The sequence below is a fragment of the Anneissia japonica genome, unplaced genomic scaffold (genome assembly GCF_011630105.1).
Source record: "Anneissia japonica isolate Jap-2015-1 unplaced genomic scaffold, ASM1163010v1 scaffold287726_len2788222_cov184, whole genome shotgun sequence".
In the NCBI taxonomy this organism is placed as follows: Eukaryota; Metazoa; Echinodermata; class Crinoidea; order Comatulida; family Comatulidae; genus Anneissia; species Anneissia japonica.
This window is the reverse complement of record NW_022705125.1, coordinates 1,940,258-1,963,889: the sequence shown is the minus strand read 5'-3', so window position 1 is coordinate 1,963,889 and position 23,632 is coordinate 1,940,258. Positions and strand designations below refer to the sequence as shown.

At 33.8% G+C, this 23,632-nt stretch overlaps 1 protein-coding gene across 1 annotated transcript in view; it reads right to left on the bottom strand.

Annotated features, from left to right (window-relative positions):
- Nucleotides 1–21,965, bottom strand: part of LOC117105237 (protein KIAA0100-like) — a gene marked incomplete at its 5' end in the record, with an annotated part of 58,185 nt that extends 36,220 nt beyond the window's left edge. Inside the window, 10 exon segments of the mRNA XM_033246318.1 lie at nt 4,909–4,980; nt 7,540–7,617; nt 9,822–9,851; nt 16,721–16,817; nt 18,217–18,313; nt 19,255–19,374; nt 20,493–20,639; nt 20,819–20,917; nt 21,245–21,417; nt 21,755–21,965. Of these exon segments, the coding sequence (XP_033102209.1) occupies nt 4,909–4,980; nt 7,540–7,617; nt 9,822–9,851; nt 16,721–16,817; nt 18,217–18,313; nt 19,255–19,374; nt 20,493–20,639; nt 20,819–20,917; nt 21,245–21,417; nt 21,755–21,965 (1,124 nt within the window).
- Nucleotides 21,966–23,632: the final 1,667 nt, after the last annotated feature.

Sequence of the window (23,632 nt, the reverse complement as noted above, 5' to 3'; positions counted from 1 at the left end):
AATTTTGGTAAAATTAATGTTGAAATGAAGAATATAATTTCAGTCTAATGTTAGTGCAAAATATCATTAGGCCTTTGTAATCACCGCACGACGCGCGATTATCATGGCAACTAACACGCGCATGGGTAATTCGTCACGTACGCTGACGGTTTATGGTCTGGTTGCTATGGTTTTTGTGATGTTCAGCGTGTAGGGACGCACGTGCGCATAGAATGTAATACTAGAGCAAAGCAAAACACCTTGAAAAATCTAGTCCCCACTATCAGTGGGAATACCTAATAGATATTGATTTAAAGTTATTACCACACTGCTTTTGAACATGAAATTGTGTAGAGCATGTGGGCCTTTTACCCAGGGACCAGAAAATGTAATCTATGGTTGATCTGGAAATAATGATGCCAGCTTGGCCTAGGTGTGCTAATAATTGAATTCTGTAATTGAATTCTTCATGCTACATTATAGGCAACACACAGCATTGTCTTTTCTGAACTTTTTTGCAATTAGTATGGGGAAAAATTTGTGCCTCCAACCGTGAGAAGTATCTTGATAAAATTCCTCCAGCACTAAATGTTATCTGTACACTATCAGCCCACCAGTGTTTGTCTAAAGCAAATGCAAAAAAAAAATGATTTCCCTGCCTGCCTCCCGCCACCAAGTTAAAAAAAAAAAAATGCTTCAGGAAAATGCGCAATGCCACATCTGACCGCCAGTGGCATGGTAACGCACTTTTTCAAGCCCTACTACAGGTACATTACATTCTGCAATATATTTGACTCATAGTGAAAATCCTATCATGAATTCTGATATGAAGAATTGGTCATATAAGACAGTGATACTGTAGTCAATTTGTAGAGCTTAAGAAGTATTAACAAGAATTACAAAATTTAATCATAGACATATGCCTTGCAGCTAAGGACCTGACTTATGACAATCACCAAATGAGTTCTGACTTCAGGAGAAAATCTGACCAATAAAAAGCATGTGTCAATCAACTCATTACACAAATTAGCAGAAGAAGCCGGTAAATTGATTGAAATATTACTAGGTAAACTTTGGTTTCAGTTTGCGTATGCAGTGAAACGTACAGATCTTTACATAACCTTTCGATGTTCTCCTCATGTTTTTAGCTGGGAGGCTAAAATGCAAATTTCAATAGCGCATTATCTTTCAGATGAGACAGTTAAGCTATTGGTCCTGTGTGTAATATGGCCCATGTGCCTGTTAAAGAACAGAGTACAGTCTTTGGAAGACAGTAGGGAATTCCTCCCACCATTGTATACTCATTAGAAATATGTATTCAGACTTTCATGGGCTATTATTTGTACATTTCACACATATTCTAGGTACAAATTACGACTGGGTGGAGAAAGGAAAACAGAAATTGGCTTCTAAGAATGGACAATGTATTGACCAGCATGTCATTCAAGCTTGACCACTCAGCTGAGAGACAGATATGCAAACCTCTTCCATGTGAAATATAATTATTGGTCTAAGAACTTGCTATTAATTTTAGTGGTTGTAAAAACTTAACGATACCACCCAACATTCAACCTAATTAAAATGTTAACCTCCTCTAACCACTCAATAATTTAATAATTTACAGGAAATCTCTACTACAAAGAATGATAAAATACAAAGGATTTAGAAACAAAGGCTGCTCCACATTTCAACTCTAAACCCTCAAGGGTTTTTGAAATGTGGGAAATTATATCAAAGGTGACATCACAACTGTTTTTCCAGGAAGCGATGAAACGTGGGCTTAAGAATCGGAGTGCTTGAGTTCAATCGGGGTTCAATCGGTGTGTATGCGTGTGTATTAGTGTCAATAATTAATCAATACAAGACATGCAAACACATAAAATTACTAGTTTCAGCCATCATAAAAAAACTAGAAATTAGTTGTTTGTCTCCTTTTAAGAGCTACTGTAGCTAGGGGATGCTGATGAGAAAAGATATGCTGATGGGAAGGGGCACACTGATGGGGAGGGACAAGATAAGAAAGTGAGGGGTTCAAGAATATTTTAAATTTTCATAAATACTTATTGCATAAAAACTAATTAATTTTCAATATACTGTACATTTCATATGCATCTACTGTATCTGTAGACAATGGTAACTTTCAGTCCATATAAGGCATGCCATCCCAAAACTATGTTAAATTGAGTAGTTGCCATAAGAGTGTGGTAGTATTGTATACCTCTGTACAGAGAAGCTCATAACTTTGGCAATAGTAAGTCTATTCCAGTAAATGTCATATAATTACAAAGTTAGGAACAAGAATATGCTAAATAGTCAATTTTCATTTTTTGGTGACTGATGCTGGTTTTGGGATGGCAAGCTGATGATTATGATGATTATGATGATTATTATTATTATTATTTTTTTTTAAATTTATTTATTTTTATTTATTTTTTTTTTATTTTTAATTATTATTATTATTATTATTATTATTATTATTATTATTATTAGCATTATCATTATCATTATTACTATTACTATTATTATTATTATTATTATTATTATTATTATTATTATTATTATCATTATTATTATTTAATATCATATTATTATATATCATATTAGATATGTTCTTTTAAGACTCTTTCAGTGTAACACTTATTTTTAAACTTTACATAAACTTTTATAAATTTGTATAATTTAGATATTTACTGTACAATTATTTACATTAAGACACAAAGTTCCATTTTACTTTTTAGCCTACTACTACTATCTGTTAAATCAATTTTGATTGTTCCTTATTACATGCCATTATAAATAATCTATTATTCATCTACTGTGCTATAATTTCATATAAACTTAATCTATTATTTATCTACCCAAAGAATGAGTATCAACACAAGCTTCCGATATTCAAATTATCTTTTCTTCCGGCATGCTTGAAATCATCAGCTACATTGGTTTACTTTTTAGCCTACTACTATATGTTAAATCAATTTTGATTGTTCCTTATATATGCCATTATAAATAATCTATTGTCCATCAACTACTATAATTTCATATAAACATAACCTATTATTTATTTACCCAAGAATGAGTATCAACACAAGCTTCCAATATTTAAATTATCTTTTCTTCCGGTATGCTTGAAATCATCAGCTACCTTGGCTTGTTTGTATGACCCTCTTTTAATCAGGGTAAAGGCACTTTTAGACCTGTTTCAGCAGCAGAGCTTGTAATTACAAGATTGTGACAACCTGTGGTAGGCTCCTTCTGACAAGCCTCATACATCAGTAGTCCCTTCAGGGTCAGTGCACGTACAAGTCATGCATGGGCCTATGTTCTACTTCCACAGTCTAAGCCTGTCCTAGGATGTGATGTTTGCTTACCCTGTAAAGTAGACATGCCTATGAGAGCATTGAACATGGGCCTTGGCATTTTTCTTGCATGGGCATGATCCCCAGACAATAACATAGTTGTAGCCTAACTTTGCGATCAACTATTGGTGTTTGGATGCATAGTTTGCATACTAATCCATTTCGTGGGCACGATCATCCTCCCCTTTAACTTTAATGGAATTATATTTGCCTCAGTGTCTTAAATTATCCCTTTAATTTAATTTTTCTGTATTTAAAAAAATTTAACACAGTATAGATTTTAATTACTTAATACAATTTTCTTATAGGTCTAGGTCTTCTAGAATTATTACAAAAATAATTAATGGCAAAACTATAAACAAAATATAAAAAAAAAAATCCAAAACATTAAATTATAAAATCATGCTACAAACTGTAAAAAAAAAAAAAAATGTGGTTAAAGATGTATTATCCCCTGAAAATGACAATAAATCATAAGATAATTTTGAAATTAATTTTCTCATTTTGCATACAAACATACAAATTATTAACTTGAGCATAAAAAATTATTAAATTTTTAAAATGTGTACCCTAATTTTAATACTGGATAATACAATAAAACACTTGTGACTTGAAGTGTTTCTATCAGTTTTCGCTGTAAAATTATGGGTAAACATTTTTTAAATACGCTAATTTCTATGTTCACAAGTTGATAATTTTTATGTTACTTCAAAGTTAATTTCAAAAACGATTTTTTATTTGGAAATTGTATTTAGCTTGGGACAATACATCTTTAATAATATGGTTCACATGATAAAAATCAAACCTATAAGATTTACGATTTTACTGCCAAGTTTTATTACATGTGAAAAAGGCCCACGAGACCCATTTAAAAGTTAAAGACATGAATTCAGAGTGATTATGTTTGTGACACAACCTACAACTCCCTCATATCACGTTGCTAACTTCTAACGATTTTTTAAAGCTGAATGCGTGCTAGGAATACTTTATCTAATTTTCTAATGGAATAGATTTGAGCGATATTTAAATGCATAATGGCCTAAGCCGATCTGGTATCGAATAAAGATGTACAGTAATATCAAACCCAGGCCGTAATTAAATGTGAGAGATCGATAATCAATATGTTTGCCGCTACCTTCCTGTCAGTCAAAATTTGTGGACACAAACACGCTGCAAATTGCATGTAAGTACATACAGCTACCAGAATAACACTACAGATTGTGGAGTTGTGATAATACTGGCTAATGGATCAGAACAAGAAGTATGAGTGTATCGTTACTGGGTGTGTACAGTAAGTACATCATAAACTTGAATCATCAACATGCATTAGATGGCATAGTTGTTTAGACAACCAGGACCAAATTTCGGATTATTTACATGAACAATATCATTACTCTTAATTAATATGTAAAGAATAATCTAAGGTTGAGAATTTTCCTACCAATTACGTTTATACCAAAATCATTAAATATAGAGTAACACTGTGACAGTATATTAAATATACTGTCACAGTGTCATTTCAAAAAAGCAAACTTACAATCTTTTTTTTTTTAATTGGTAAAAAAAAAATTACCTGAAAATTCTGGAGCCATCGCATTGTACTGCTGTAGAAAAGTATTGAAGGAACATCCAAGTCTTCCCCTTCCTACACAGATATAAAATATAAATTATAATCATGGAGTTTATAGCATGGGCAAACAAACGAGTTTGAGAGGAAGAAGATGTTTTTGCAGGGGGTTGTCCCCTTGACATCAGCCTCTGGGTCAAAGAACGCTTAACTTAATCAACAATTTTATAGATACTGAAGAAACTCGAGTAAAGCTTTGTCTACACTATCAAATTTTTTGTGACGAAAAATGTGATGTGTCCATATATGGGTACGATGAGACGTCATATCACATATCATCAAATTGTATCAAAAAAGTTGAAAGTGTTCAACTTTATGTTCCATCAAATTTTATGTCAAACTTTTTTGGTGAAATTTGATAGTGTAGACAAAGCTTAAGAGGAAGGATTTAAAAGGAAAGGTAAGGAGGAAAAGTAAACAAAGGGGTGTATCAAATTTTCATAGACAAAAAAAACAATTGTATGCCCATATATAGTCATGATATGCCTATACTGTATATACGGTCATCATGAGTATATTTAGGCATGGCACATGTTTTTAATGTTAAATAAAATTTGATAATCTGGACAAGGCTTAACAGGTTTTAATAGGATAATTAGCATTGAAAATTGCTGTGTACATTGAAGTATAATGTACAGCAAAGCTCCTTGAACTTTGTATGGAAATAAAAAACAAGTAATATTGATAAAGTGAGTCTTTTATATTTGAGGGCCTTTGTGTCTACATTTCTGTCAGGGATACCCTTGTGAAACACAGGTTGAATAATATTAATAAAAAACATCAAGTTTTTAAAGTTTCCCCTTCGATCGTCACTTGAAAGGTCTTTTGTACTTTAGTGGATACACAATTAGAGGAAGATCATACAATCAAGTTTGAAACCATCATATAATACAAAACAAATCTCAAGTTTCATTAATAATTATTGGTTCCGATTGATGCTTTTAATTTTTAGCTATGAAATTGCTACAGAACAAAAAAAACTCAACATAATGGTTGAAATTAAAGGAAATGACAATATATCACATGAATGTCTCCACATAATTTAACAACAGACACATTTTGAAGGCTGATATGATATCATATAATTTGTATTAACTGTGTCTTTGTATTTTTGTTGGGCAATCAAAAGTTGATAGTTAAAAAACATCTCAAGATACATTAATAGTTATCGATTTCAATTGTAGCTTTTAGCTAAGAAATTACTACTGATATAAAAAAATTCAACATTATGGTTGTAATTACAGTAAATATGACAGTATATTATCACATGAATCATGTCCCCATAACAACAGTTGTATTTTAAAGACTGATTAAGATAGATAATATAATTTGTGTTATATTGTGTCATCGTCCTTTTGTTAGGTAATCTAGTTGATAGCTGATTTAATTCTTTTTCTGGACTTCCTGTCTCCCTGTATTTTTTAATGAAATTGTAATATTTTCCCTGTTTTTATGACACAAAAAAAAAAGAAATGAAATCTTTCAAAAAAACCTAATGTAACCCTAACAGTGAAAATAACAAGAACTTATAAAAGGCCATTAAACAATATCTTTGAACAAAAATATTTTCTATAATTGTGATTCATTATTCTCAGGATTAAAATAATTAGTTAATCTTAACAAAATTGAGAACACAATAACATACAAACTCAAAAAGACTACCAAGGAGCCATATTACATTTTGAAGTCAATCGTGAAAGCACCACTGTAACTCCCAATGTTATTTTCCAATCCCAAACTATGCACTATTTTTCATTAGTGAACAGTTTGCTTGACCTTTGTCAGTTTGTGTGCAAAAGGTCAAAACAACTTGTACCACATCACAGCATCGGACAGGATGAATATTCTAGGCTTGTCTATTTTACACCTAGCACTACAACACAGGCCTGCAGAGAGAGAGAGGCCAGACCTCACTCACCCAAACATTACATTCAGAGAGCAAGGTAAATTAGAATCTGAAGAGAGTCAATTCAAATTCAATATTTCTTATCAAATATTAAGGAATTCCTAGAATCAATGGACCAAAGTGATTACTGTATTCTCACAAAAAGGTCAAAGAAATTTATTTATATATCTTATATTGATGATGACATAATCGATGTAGAAATATTGAATCCCCACATGATGGTGTGTATTTCGATACTTGGAGTATGTATTATACTATCTCATGACAACTTCTTCAACACAATCAGTTACTTATGGTTCGTACCACACAACATTCTATTTCAACTGTTGTGTTACCGTGAACTGCAGCGACACTTCGCATACGCACAGCTAAATGTACATACGCACACAAATGTATGTATCATATCACTATAGCAACCAATGACTGCTACAACAGTTTACACATATACAAATATGTTTACAAAACTAACATTAAAAGATTGAGTTATAAAGTAATAAGTATATTGTTTATCGATACATTAGACAAAATCATTATACTTACTGTAATTCAGAATAATTAATTCTGAAAATTTGATAAATGCATTAATCTAACCTTTAAGTATATTAATTTCTACTGGTGTATGATACACAACTATACTTAATTGCTTAATATTTCGTTCTTTTGAGACTGACCTTTTTGTTAACTTTGACATCTAAACTCATCTTTAAGTTCAGATTATGTGACCTGAAGAGAGCATATGAATCGTGTACCTGCAAATTTAATAATTCAAAAAGTCAATAAGATGCTTCAAATTACGACAAAATATAAATGACCAAAAAACAAGTTAATCATATAAGTGAAACATAATATCTTTATTAGTCTCATATTATATACTTTCACATAAGTTTCAACTAGCAATAATCATGCCTCAGATAAACCTCATTTGCTATGATATCACATCTGTGCAAAAGAAAAAAAGATAAAGAAACTTGTTCGCTTCTCACAGCTGCTATATGAAGGTGTATAAATGTAAACATGGTTATGTGCATAATTTCAACCAATCACAGATGGCGAGCTCAGAATTAGTAGACTTTCAATGGATGAATGTGTGACCTTCAAAATGAGACTCTCTACAATCTGGTATATTAGAATTGCATACAGCATGGTATGATTGTGTATGGATGTAAATAATGATTGTGCTTAATTTTAACCAATTATAGAAACTGAGAATGTTTACATGTTTTAATGGATGAATGAGTGACTTTTCAATGGGACACCCTCACAAGCTGCAATATTACTAAAAAAATGCATAGAGTATGATGGTCCTGATATGTTGTATGGATGTAGATCATGGATGAGCTACATTCCAGCTAATCAAAGAGAGAACTCTCTGGATGTTTACATTCTAACATATCAATAGATGAATGAATGTTGAACTGATGTGATAGCCACTGGGAAGTGAGCTCTCAATCCTTTAAAACATTTATTAATGGATGGATGATTGTGGACTGGTTACCATGTATACAGGTAACAGTGTAGATGCTCACCATGACCAATCACAGCTCCACAATTCAGGATATGTTACAGTTGTAACATGCATGGATTAGTGAAGCTTTATATTCATCATGATGTACACTTGTGGAAAATGTAAGGGTGGTTTATGCATCATGGTTTTTACAAGTCTTAAATTATAATTACTTCTTAATATTGTATGCCGTACACAAGGGAAATTGGTCATACAATCCGCCCACAAGATTTAATTAATCAAAGATTGTGCGTTAGATTGCACAGAAGTGCTTTAGTGTCCATTACGAAATGCAGACCATAACAATAAAACTCTGTTATACTTTATGTTTGTGGCTATACAGAGTTACCGACAAAGAAAGAATACAGGGGCAGATCCAGGAACCACAGCATGTAAAGAAAAGAAAAGGAGAAGAATGGGGAGGGGGAGGGGAAATGCGGAAACAAGTTTCTGATAAATTATCGGATGAGAATCAGATAATTTATCGAAAAAAAACTTCAATTGCGAAAATATATCCTTTGACCAAGGTCAAATCACAATACAGTACATGCAAAAATTTCTTTTTGTACCGTAGGAACAATTCTTTGTGGGAATGTTTTTTAAGGCAACTAGTAGTTAGTTAGGGCCAGTATCAAACACTTAATAAATAGTGAGTGAATTTTTTCGGGCTTATTAAATATTTCAAAAATAGCCTCAAACGGCTGAGCTTGAAATCGACGGTGCCGCCCAGCTACTCTGCCTGGGGCTAGATCTGTCAGTATCGTTTATTAATTGTACCGTAAAGTACACTTAGACAATGCTAGCGTTCTTTTTCATCTTCTTCTCAATCTCTCCATAGCTACGCTGTAGTACCATTGTGATATAAAGTACATTTCCCAGAATATAAGTAGTACCAAACAATTTCTTGGCCTATCCATCTTGCACAAAAATTGTTGGTTACCTGCTAGGTCAACAAAACGAATGTTTTAATGTTGAACACACTGAATTTTCTTACATAATTTTGCATGATGGGATAAAATATTTGAAGGAAATTTTAAGATAATTTATAAGAGAAACTATCGGAGAAATTAGCAAATTTTAAAATAATTTGTCAGCAAAATTATCGGAGAAATTATAAGTGCTGCTGAGACACAGCCTCTGAAAGATGTGGGCCATATCATTTACCAATTTTACAAAAACAAGTCTTTAGCATAGACTGCCTGCATGACAAAGAGAAGCATCAGTTGCAAGTAGTCTCATTTAGAATTAGACTTTTGGGGTGCAATGTCACAGAGGTCACACATATACAAAGCATCTGTTTTAGAACAGACATGTTCATTGGCTACTAGTATGTGATACAGCAACTATCACCCAATCATGATGAAAAAGACATGAATGAATGATTATGACATTCAGTGACACACTGAACTTTGCAGTGGACAATATTAGAAACAATTTCTGCTAGTTTACCAATGATGCACTTTGGAAGTGGTGTAAACTCTGAAAAAAAATCAAGGAAAAGAAGAAATAAAACCAAAATAAATGTAATTATTTATTTATTAACCATATAATTATTTACTTCACATCAAAGATGAGATTAGGAATAATATGTTGATGAAATCTTTTAATTAAAACCAATACTTATAGGAGCTGTATTTTTTTCTACTTCACTAGGTTTCTATTTTTTTTTTTGTAATACTGTATTAGTAACATAATACATGTATTCATTAAAACAATAAATCATTAGCCTTACAGGACCAGCATTGACTGATAATAGCAAACAATTAATAATTAACTATCGAATGACCTTGAATTCAATAACAACTGAAAATGGACATGCGCTAATACGTGGATACTGCACGTATATATGTTTGCTCAGCTTATGGGCCATTTGCACCTGAGGCTTAAGCTAAAGGTGTCACCGTGCAATGGCAAAGGTAGGCCAAAAGATATATAATATGCAATCATATTTCGCAGGTGGATTACCAAAACACCTGTCATTTTACATCAAGATTTAGTGACCACTTTCAGATTGATTACAGTCCACTAACCAACGATAACCGACAATATGTCACGGCCAACTTAAAGGGGCAGTTGATTCGCATGTTTAGCTTATCAACTTTCTAAACCTGCTATTACCTAGAAATAAACTTTGGCGATTGTATAATATCCGTACTAAACTTCATTCTTTTATTTTATTACAAGTAATTTATTTTATTTCATATTTACTCTGAACCTTAGAAGTTAACACTGAATTCCAAACTGGGGTCAGCGGACCGCTAAAATAATGAAAAATAACCAAGTCAAAAAAGTCTTCAGGAGGTCCACAAAAAACGTCAGCTAGACTTTTAGACCAATTTTTCATGATTGGATTATTTTTTATACTGCAGGATGTATAATTATTTTTCTTGTCTAACAAAAGTGTGACCTTACTTACAGGTAATCATTAGAAGCCTTATCAATAATAAAATAGGTTTAGTGTATTTTTGTGGCTAACTTCATCTATATTCAAATCCGGTCCTATTGATGGAATATCAACAAAGGGAAACTTACACTTGGGGTCTGTGAAGAATTTTAACATGCCCTAAGGATCTGGGATATGTAAAAAGGTTGGGAACCACAGTTATACAGTAAGTAATCATGTACTGTTTACCTTCAGGGCAAGGTTTTAGCGAAAAGGTCCATTAGGACCCATCATCATTGTAATATGACTATTATTATTAGTACTGTATATACAATGGACATTGCGAAAGCCCTTATTCATGAGAATGGTGAGTTTAGAACTGAAGATGAACGTGTCACTATGCACACTCAACTCACCCCAAGGGTCACTTATAAATAACCAATCAATGGCAAATAAAACAATTATATACAGACATAGCTTCCGTATGTGTTTGCACAGTACTATTAGAGATTAATCTGCCTGCGTATGAAAATCACCTTCAGACTAATTCGCTCCATTATTAATAATTTCCTAGCAACGTGTCCTTAATTCGGCTTCTGTAAAAAGAAGTAGGTCTGTTCTTAGATCGCTCAACTTCAAATCTGTTTATGGATCTTACTAAACATAGAAAACAGAAGGCTTAATGGGGTATAGTTTAACATGTTTGCTGCCAGGGACGCAAGTTCACGTCCGACAGTGTTCACTCAGGCGCCATGGACGTGTGTTCATGTCCTCACCTGTCTAAACATACCACTATTGTATTGCAAGTGTACTCACTGGCAGTGGTCACCAGAATGTGAACTCCAGCCCTGGAGGTTCAGGGAACCTGGAAGTAATGACCTAAAAATAAATACTGTATGTTTGTTCGTGTTCCATTACAGTTGATGGGAATTATTTTCAGTATGGTGGCGCCCTTTGCCTTGGCATATGGGATGAAACCACTGATCTCTACTATAATAGCTGGATTGCTCATTGGCTGGTTATAGTGAAGCCACCAACGCAATGTTAGGGGTCTTTTGGTATTTGCTTAAATTATTGTTAAAAATAACGATTCTAGCAATACATTTAATAATGATTACAGTTATGTATTTAATGTAAGGCTTTATTTTCAAATCATCTAACCACTCAATGCGACTGTTCATACAGTTTAAAAAAGCGCAGCTGCGTCGTTAGTGATTGACATCACTATAACAATGCGACTTTGCTCGCGCTTTTGTAAACTGCATCAACAGTCGCGTTGAGTGGTTAGATGATTTGAAAAAAACCTTGCGTTAAATTTAAATTTATTATTATAAAGTACTGCAAGAGTCGTTAGTTTTAACAATAATTTTTTTAAATGCCAACTTGTATGATTGGCCAATGAGCAATCCAGCTGTTATAGTAGAGATCAGTGGATGAAATTAAGAAAAAATAGCTTGCCAACAAGTAAAACAGCAAAAAAAATATCAAGAAAAATAAAATTTACTGTACTTCTCGAAACTTGTCAACAATTTGAAAGACATGGAATCACAGCTGAACCCATTGGCTACCACTGAGAGAGATGGGAGAAACAAATTGGAAGGGTGGTTTCCAGGAAAATAAACTTCTCCGGAGTACCTTACAGGTTTAGAAATAATAAAATAAGATGTGCAGAAAAAAACAAAAATTAACCTTAAATTAAGGCCGGTTATAATACAGGAGGGTGAACAGGTGGAATGAAATGAAAGAGAGGACTTTTCCCTTGAGATTCAGTGCCTTAGATACAAGCACACATTGACTAGAAGATAAAACAAGACACCTAAAATTCACCTGAACATGTCTCTGCAAATAAGATTCTTCAAATTTGAGATTTGATTTCCCTGGGCTTTAATCCAGCAACCAAAAAACATCACGCCCTGCCCTACTGGCATAGCATCATCACCCAGTGAAAATAAACTTCCATTCAATGAGTATATCAATGCATATTGAACCCAAGATGTCAACTGCAATCAGATAATAAAGCTTCAGAAATCCCAAATGACTAGTATATGACAATATATTATGATTACTAATAATGGAAATGCATGATTAATAGTGACCTGCTCACATAGTATAGAACACGTTGGTATATCTAGTAGTCTTGAAATGGGGAGGAACGGCGAAGGTAAAGTTGGGGCTTTAAGTGTTAGCACACAAAATAAGGTGATTTGAAGTAATTTTTAACCACTTGAGCGTAATTATTTTTGCTTAAAACATTTCCAGTGGAAGATCAAATGGGGAGGGGGGCAAAGCTTGATTTTTTTGGGAGGAGGTAATTCATGCTCTCTGCACAACAGTTATATATGCCACTGATAATATTTAGTGTAACATTTCCCTGCTGACAACAAGCTTAAAGAGTTTTTCACAATTACAATTTTAATATGTATTCACATCAGAAATTTCCTGTCACCTCACCTACACATACAGTATTATCTTCCCACCATGTGATACCTAAAATAATATTCCATAAATATTAATAACAATTTGTGAATTAATATAATCAATAACCCTAAATGACACACAAAAGGTTATCAAATTCTAGGTTAAAAATTGGTGGTAATATTTAATGTTCTGGATTTACACCCCAGCATTTTTTCTATGATTGTCAATGGCTCGGCCTGCAATCAGCAGACAGCGTCAAGTCATTATGCGCTCACAAGCAAGTGTTGACAGGGATCAGAGATGGAATCGTCGGCCGGCAGCGGCATAACTAGCTTTTGCGGGGCTTTTTTCGAGAGTACAGTCATGCTATAGAGTGGGCTCAGAAAAGTACAGCTTGAAAATGTGGTATCTAGACACAAAAATAAATACCATGACTCAAAATAAAGACCAAATCATGCAAAATAGTATTTGAAATCATGTTCTTCAAGATTTCTTAACAATGCCATAACTAGTTTAATTACGATGCTTTTTCCTCCATAAATACAGTGCATATACCATTTGATTCATAAGGTAATATTCCATAAATATTAAAGGAATGTTTGTGAAATAATACTTCAATTAAAAAGAAACATGATTAAATATACAGTACAATATGAAAACCAATGACTACATTATTTGCACAAGTTGCCAGATATTGTGAAATAACAAATTGCAATTAAATAAAACATGAAATACACAGGGTAGGCGTAGACTTGCCACAAGTCCTGAGCTATATAAGTTATACCAAACAGGTCGGTTGCACATGTTTGACTTTACTATATTAAATATATATTTTAAAATATACTTTATATACCTGAAGTCCCTTTATTATTTTTTTCTCATTCTGGACTGCGTCACCAACGAGCAAGTTAATTTTGAGACAGAATAAGGGACTTGTAAAACACTGCATTCAGGTACCCGGATGCGAAAAGAATGCCATAATCTTATATTCCATATTTGGATAAATGGGCGGACTGAAATAAACGATTTCGACCAATCACTATGCCCACATTTTGAAAGCCACGAACATGAAGAGAAACTGAGTCAGGTCTAGTGTTGGCTAGTTAAGCATGGCTAAAAAATAGTCCCCCTAATGAAACGGACCTAAAATATATAGAATAGACCCTAGGACGAGTAGGCAATGGCAAAAATGAATTAAGCTTAGGCTAGATGGCCCATATTACAACGTACAGCACACCTTTCCGGGAGAATGACCTACAGGCCTCTAGAGTCTAATACTACTAGTAGTAGTAGTAGAAAGAAGCCTGGTGGGCCTACTTTTAAGTTCTTACTTAATAATACAGTACCTTTTTAACAATGTTCTGCAGTACTCTAGGCCTAAAATCTGTGTAGCTTAGTGGTTAGCAGGGTTATCTGTAAGTTACTACAACGGTTCTTCTTTAATTTGAAAATTACAAAGATTAATTAATATGCAAGAGGTAAGCCAATTACGTGACTTACAAAGTCAGTCACGCATACAATATCACACATCAAATTATATGTGTTAATTTGTACCCATGAATGATCAGGCAGGGTTTGCCCAGGCCCTAATCCGAAAAAAACAAGAAAGAAATCGAGTATGGGATGCCAAATAAATTAGGTAAATGCACGTAATAAGCGCAATAAAAAGTGAGTAACCCAAAATTAGGGACTGGAACCCAGACTAAGGGTATGCTATGCATTATTCTTTGAAATACAAATGGTTAGCATTTAGAATAAAAGAATGCTGGTATTGAATTGCACTTCAGTGGTGGATCTAGCAATGGGGGGTAGATGTGAGGTGTAAAGCACCGAGCGGGTTGTTTGGAGGAGGTGTGGTTTTGGGAGGGGAGTCCCTTCCATTTGAGTTCTTCTTTGTAATTAGTAGATGGCTAGACGCTCTTAGATGACATCTGAAAAGAAGTTAAGCTTAAAATAGAAAGTGTATGTTTTCCCTACTCAGCATGTAACATCTAGGCCTATATACATGAGAAGCACACACACAAGACAAGTTTTTTATGGTAACCAAGTGAGGGAGGGGGGGTTGGCTAGCCACCCTATTCACCCCCTCTAGATCTGCCACTGGCCATTTATCACAGTCTTTATGAGATGTACTATTGAATTGTATCAAATTTAGTAATAACATCATGTCTCATGTGCTGTATTTGCTTTCGGTAAGTCTTTACCGAATGTTTTGTAAGCAACTTCAATTATTTCGCCAATTCTTGGTATATTTATGGCAGACAGTCCATGTACGCATACCTCAGACGATAAAGCTATAACTAATAGAGCACTAAAAATTCAGCTTAACTTTTCAAATAACTTATATCTAGATGTGATGTACTACTGTATCTCTTGAATTGTATCAAGTTTTAAAATGATATTAAGTCTTCACAGAATATTTTATAAGCAGTTTTCAATATTTATGACATGTAGGTATAACTCCATAGATACAGGATAAAGGTATACCTAATCAGCTTAAATTTCTGAATTCGGCCTGAGGCATTAAAAACTTATTTATCATGATCTAGATGTGATGTACTATCTCTTGAATTGTATCAAGTTTAAAAATGATATGAAGTCTTTATTTACAGTACGTCTTCACGGAATATTTTATAAGCAGTTTTCAATATTTATGACATGTACACTGTAGGTATAACTCCATAGATACAGGATGAAGGTATACCTAATCAGCTTAAATTTCTGAATTCGGCCTGAGGCATTAAAAACTTATTTATCATGATCTAGATGTGATGTACTATCTCTTGAATTGTATCAAGTTTAAAAATGATATGAAGTCTTTATTTTCAGTACGTCTTCACGGAATATTTTATAAGCAGTTTTCAATATTTATGACATGTAGGTATAACTCCATAGATACAGGATGAAGGTATACCTAATCAGCTTAAATTTCTGAATTCGGCCTGAGGCATTAATAACTTATTTATCATGATCTAGATGAGATGTACTATCACTTGAATTGTATCAAGTTTAAAAATGACATTAAGTCTCATGTGCTCTATTTGTTTTCATTAGGTCTTTACAGAGTTTTTAAAAGCAGTTTTAATAATTTACGGTCAATTCTTGGTATCATTATGGCAGACAGACCACATTAGTATAGCTCCATACACAGATGATAAAGGTATACCTAATCAGCTTTACTTTCCGAATTTGGCCCGAGGCATTAATAACTTATTTATTATGTTCCAGATGAGAGGTAGTATGATATAAAATGTATCAATTTTAAAGTTGTGTGATGTGTTTGCTTTCAGTAGGACTTTACAGAATATTTTATATGCAGTTTTAAATATTTAGCCAATTTTCAGTACACTTATCGCAGACAAATGATGTAGGTATACCTCCACGGACAGAGGTCCATGTCCAACCTGAACCTGGGGGCCTCGGTTCACCAAACCACCAGAACTGCCAGTAGTTACGCAACAGGTTGCACAACCGTTGTACAATATAGTGTGCGTCTGGCTTTAAAAAATATTACAAATTAGCCTATATATTTTTCCACTTCCTTTACCTGTTTAATAGAATGTTCGGGAACTTTGTCGGGAGCACATGGCATGATCACGTGATGATCATTGGCATCTCCATTGGTTATCCACTCAATACCAATTCTACAGAGAAAAATGAGTGACATATAGTGAATAATTGTGGCGCTGTAGCTTGGTGGTTAAGACACATGCCTATAATCCCAGGGCCATTGGTTCAAATCTTGTCAAAAGCAGTATGTTTTAAACAGCTAAAACAGACTTTGTCTATACAGATTTTTTTTCTAATTTTTTTCTAAAATGCCTCCGGGTTAAAGGTCAATACCTCCGACCGCCGGTCGCACACTTTCTCCAGCACGGCAGAATACTGTACCTCAGTGTAACAAATCAACTAGACTGGAGTTGGCTAGTACTGTGTATGAATAGATATGCCCACTTTCAGATCACTCTACTATTTTCATATTTGCTTGACAACAAAACTGGTATATTTGAATATATTATTATGTATTTTATAATTAATGATAATTAATCCATTTTTTAGTTTATATATTAACTTTGCAAATTATTAAATTAAGTCCAAGACAACCAAGACTCAACTGGTGCAGCGACTAAAAATGCATTCACCTAGTCAGCGACTAAAGCGTAACCCCCTACTGTGGTTGGGGAATAGACTTTAATAGTTAAGTTTGTTGCCATCTCCATTAAAAATAAGGAAATATATTAAATAAATATACCAGCAAATATTTACGATACCACAAGTAGTATCGCGACTTAAAGGAACGTAGGCCACATAAGCATTTATGCTTCCCGACAGCACATGAATACAAAATACAAGTAAAGATTTTATTACTCTATTAATGCATCACTGTGTATTAATGATGTATGGGTTTGCAATAATAGAGAAAGAGAAAATGAGCAAAATTGGTGAAGGAAGAAGAACTGCACATTACAGTTTTTCGCAAGCTTACGAAAACGATAAGGAACACAGTTACGTCATAGAATTTTTAGACAACCCTTCCCCGACAGTAGCATACCTGTAACAACGTAGAAGATACGCATCTTTCGCATGAATCAAGGAGCATATTGAGCTTGTACAGCAATGTTTTATGCATGAATAACGATTATGATAATGACGTATTCGTGTGGCTATGTTCTCACACGGCTGCTAATGGTTAGCAGGATCCGGAGCCTGCTAACCGTTAGCTGCCTTGCGTCCATACGAGAAAATCCCGATCCTGATACCAAGAATATGGTGATCGAATCACTGGCTAATAAGAAACTGGAAATTGTGAACGCGTATGTGTGATTTGTTGATGATAAAAACGCACTCAACTTGCTAACCGATAGCGCTTGCTAACCGTTAGCGGTATCGGGATACTAACGGTTAGCGCTAACCGATCGGGCGTTCTCAGGCAGGTGCTAACGGTTAGCGCTAAAAGTTAGCTCCCGATCCGGATACTAGGGCTCTCGTAAGAACCAGGCTAATATGTATTCACTATTATTTTTTTTTCACATGGCTACTTACTCCCATCGAAATTTAGGAATGTGGAGAAGTCTGACATCATCGTACTTGGAAGCTGTCCTCACATAAACATCAAGTTCACCTTTGAACAGAAAATGAGCTGCAAAAATAATAATAAGTTGGTTTTATATATTGTACAATGCTAAAACTTCTAGCATTTGATGGCACTGTTGTTTATGAAAATTTCTGTTTTCATACCTTGATTTAAAGCATTGTCAATTTCAAAGGCATATTGGGTAAAGAATGACTATGGATGCATGGAGAAGAGTTGGAGCTGTCTCTTGGTGTGCTATCTATTCACCCAAGAAGGGCCCCAATTAAACTTTGGATGTAGTGGTTTAACATTGATGTGTTTCACACAATAATACTCGTACCTCATTTAACATTATACATTTTATGGCACTACAGAAGGTGACACAAGAAGGTGAACCTTTTAATCAGATTTGCTATTTGGTATTTGGTATATATATGCATCTGTCGCATAACGAAGGGACCGAAGGCGCCCGAGACAAGGGGCCGGGAAGGGTGGGGGTGTGGGGCGCGAAGCCCCCAGCCGCTCAGGTGTTTGTAATATTTTGTGATGCATTTCAATGTCTTTTCTGGCACGGCACAATTGAGTTCTTAATTTTGTATCATGATTTAACAAATAAGTGTAGTATATTGTAATTAAGATAATACTTTTTTTGTTTTCTCCGACAGAGTTTGCGGCAAACATCAATGAAATTTGATAATTCCAACGATCTACCCCATTAACCATTAAGTTTTTATATATTCAATTATCTATATTTCATTAAGCGCTTTTCATCTAATTAAGCAAGTTTCTCGTCAAAGTTTAAGAATAATAAGAGCGTGATAACATTTCTAGTGTTTATTGGAGGAGAAGGAAGTGAAGAATGAAGAGCATGATAATGAGAAGGAGGAGGATAAGAAAGATGAGAAGAGGAGGTGGTGGAGTAAGTGGAGGATGACGATGAGGAGGAGAACGAGAAAGATGAGGACGAGGAGGAAGATGATGATGAAATGTATTAGCCACAAACTCACCATTAGTCCAATCAAGATATACATCAGCAAACTCCCAATCCAAATGTTCTGTGGTGTTGTAACAATCTTTAGTGCTTAGCCACAAGTAATTCCACCGCTGAATGGTTAAAATAAGCCTACCATGGAAAAGCAACCTCATCTTGTCCCAAAATGGTAGCACATACAGAGCCCCTATTCCTAGGTTCAAAGCACTTTGTTTTCCCTGGTCATTGAGTCTACATGCTTAAGTGTTGCTGCCACATGGCGCAGTAGCAGGCAACCCCATCAGGAACCCATTTATTCTCAGGGGCGTAGGGTGGTTCCCATCTGCTGGGGGTGTGAAAATTGTTAATGCGAAACTACAAAGCATCCGTCGTATAACAAGGCCCCCGAGACAAGGGGGCCGGGAAGGACCCCGGTAGGGGTATGGGGAGCGAAGCCCCCAGCCGCTCAGGAGTTTGTAATATTTTGTGATGCATTTCAATGTCTTTTCTGGCACAATTGAGTTCTTAATTTTGTATTATGATTTAACAAATAAGTGTAATATATTGTGATTATAAGATAATACTTTGTTCATCTGTAACTTAATTTCTTGTTACACATTGTTTCATTTCTATTATATTATATAAAACAAATGTTTGTACTCTTTTTCTAATTATTACTGTTGTATGTGTTATTGGTATTATTGAAAAGATTACACAGAACAGAATCATGATAATATTTATAGCCCATTAATTCACAATAAGTTGTTGCTTCAACTATACATTTCCCCAATATTGTACTATGCTATGTTCTGTCTGTATGCAAAAAAGCTGTTTAAGGATTTTTTTTTATTCTCCGACAGAGTTTGCGGCAAATGTCAATGAAATTTGATAATTCCAACAATCTACCTCCTTATCCCTATTTTAACAAGTTTTTAAATATTCAATTATCTATATTTCATTAAGTGTTTTTCATCTCATTAAGCAAGTTTCTCATCAAAGTTTAAGAATAATAAGAGCGTGATAACGTTCCTAGTGTTTATTGGAGGAGGAGAAGGAGGTGGAGAATGAGGAGGAGGATGATGATGAGAAGGAGGATGAGAAAGTTGAGAGGAGGAGGATGTGGAGCAAGAGGAGGATGAGGACAAAGAAACTCACCATTAGTCCAATCAAGATACACATCAGCAAACTCCCAATCCAAATGTTCTGTGGTGTTGTAACAATCTTTAGTGCTTAGCCACAAGTAATTCCACCGCTGAATGGTTAAAATAAGCCTACCATGGAAAAGCAACCTCATCTTGTCCCAAAATGGTAGAGGAAAGCTGGGATCTAAAGAGGGCTTGTTTAAGTTGTTCATACATATGTTTAACTGTGTCCAGGTTTGCTCAAAGCATGGACCATATGCCACATCCCATGAATTGATATCTGATTGAAGGCAAAGAGAAAAATATAACAAAATAAATATTCCAAATTTGATGCATTTAAAATGTAAACGTTATAACCAGAATCAATTCCTAACTCTATTTTGCATTTACTGCCAGTAAAAATTTGCAATACGTTTCTAGAAGGAAGAACAACAAAAGATTTTGAATATGAATACGTACCTGAAACTAAGTCATGATAGAACTTGAGTGCTGGCATACTGCGAATGACCGTGGCATTACTCCAGGGGGTGCCAACTTCCACCACTGTTTCCCTTTTTGCTGAAATAAATGAATAAATTATATATAATAATGCATAATACTGTATTTCTATGTAAATAACTTACGACAACAAAAGAAACCCAATAAAATGGATAGGCCTGGAGAAGATTAACCTGTGTGACAATTGTATTTACAATATGTTGTATTAACTTTCTAATTATTTTCTATTTGTATACAGTAGTGCTTTCTTTTATTTATAAATGGATAAATAAAAAACATTTCTATAAATAAGAAATTTAAGTCTAAATAGCTTTCTTATTTTTATTTTAATTATTATTAAATAATCATCTTTATTATCATTAATAATACAGTAATAATTTTCTGTACCTCTTGGTACCCCTTCTTGTTCAGCACCTAGCAGCCTCCCCCACCACATCCAGTCACTCAGTTCAACTACTCGCAGGGGATAGTCTCGTAAACCGATATCAAGGTGTTGCACGTTCCCTCTAACCACACGGCACCATAGAGTTGTAAAATTCATGTCATCAGTTGGGGGCACACTGAAACACAGAGCATTGGGTAATTGAATGGGGTATTATATTGTTACTATTGGGTAAGCAGTAGGGGTGTCAACATCAAATATTTTTCCCCCCAGGTTACACAAACCTAAGGCGATGCTGGTAATCTGGAATGGGTTATTTCATTATTTTTTTAGGTAAATTTCACAAGAGCACCTTCAAGATTGTGCATACATTCAGGGAATTTAAAAGCGAAATTAATGTTTCCATTATTTTTTATTATATTCGAGGGGTAACCTCTTTTTAAAAACATTTATTGGTTTATCAAGGTAAATTCAAGCCACCCAATAAACTGACTTTTAAGTTTATTGTTACCTACCTAGAATGATCTATTTCCTTCATGATATTAATTATACTTTTTTTACCATTCATCGACGGATCTGCTAATATAATTACTTCCATGTCATCCACGGTTAGCGTCATCAATGCTTGTCGCATTGGTGTGTTCGCGTACAGTTTCTGAGAACGCTTTATGTAGATGTCAACATTCTTCTTTGCCAGAGAGGTGTACAGTTCTGATATTTTGTTTGCTATTAAATATTTTAAAAAATAAAATAAAAAAATATAAATAAATTTTCAAATATTTATTATTACAAAAACTGTGCATTTCAATGAGGACAATTTAAAAAAATTGTGTATGAAACACATCGGCAAAAGCAATACATTTTGATGGGATTAAAATTAAAAATTTTAAGTTATTATTGTTAATATATTATTACTTTATTATTAAGAATAATGCTATATTATTACTGCTATTATTCTTATGATTATTATTATTATATTCACTGTTTTTTTTTTTTTATTACTGCTTTACAGAAATTTTGAAGTTCACACTCTTTATTTTCTAAATCATCACTATACTTAACTTATTACAATTAATAACAAAGTCATATTATTGCTATATTACTACATTACAAATATATATTACAAATATTATTTTGGTTATTACTATTTTCTATTTTTAATATAATGCTATATTCAAGTATCACTTATGGTCTTTTGTTTATATCACATGACTTGAAAGAGAACAATATAAATGTATTATGTATGAAAATATACATTATGGGTGTAGATATATGCAAATAGTTGTGGCTATGCAGAATCAAAGTTCATTAAGTAAATACACGACACACATACATGACAGAAGCTCTCCATGGTTTTGTCTCAATTCAGCTACTTTGCAACCAAGAACATCCAAGCGACGGGCAGCCTCCATGTACTCGTCCTTCATCAGATCAAAGTTATCGCCGATCTTTACTTCAAACAGATCATCATGAATCCTTATAGCCACTGACTGTTAACAAAGAAAATACTTTGTAATCTGTGTTATTTAAAATAGTTAAATAGTTTTATTGATAATATTTAAGATGTCTATTACCAAATCTTCATGATATACTGTCTTTGGTAAAAAGACTTTAAAGTAAGGCCTGTGGAGAATATATCGTCCAAGCAAAAAAGTTTACCTAGAAAAACTGTCCATGTATTTCAGAAAATAAGGCAGGATTTCCCTGCAAATTTTGCTTAAAAATTAGGCCTTGATCTATCTTTTAGTACATAAAAAATCTATTATGCAGTAGCATACGATTCTGCGTACCTATTTTCCAGGCGATTTTCTGCACAAATTTGAGCGAGATTTCGATATATCATCAACGCAATTAAAACAATTTACAGTATGGTAAAGTTCAGTTAAACACATATTATTAAAACATCAAAACAGTTTAGTATTTGCTATTTACATATTATACTATGAAAATCATTAATGAATTAAATACCAGTTTCTCAACTTGGTACCTATGTTGTTGGGTTAAACTGTTGCAAATGAAATAATATGATGCTGTTAATATGATAATCTTTACTGTATACTAACAATACTTAGCTTACTTTCACCCTAAGGACAAAATCAGCATACAGAGGTTCATCTCCTTGTCTCTTCTTTCTGTGTAACATTTTCAACCATTTATTGATATTGATAATCTAAGTTGGAAAAAAGTAATTAATCATTTTAATTTCACATATATTGTATGGAAGCTCAACAGGTATTGGCTATGTATTTTGTAAGCTATGTTAGCAGTGATTGACTAACTATTTTGTATGTTATCTCACCAGTGATTGGCTAACCATTTTGTAAGCTATGTTAACAGTGATTAGCTAATAAGTTTTTATGCTATCTCAACCAGGATTGTGTATTTTCTGTCTC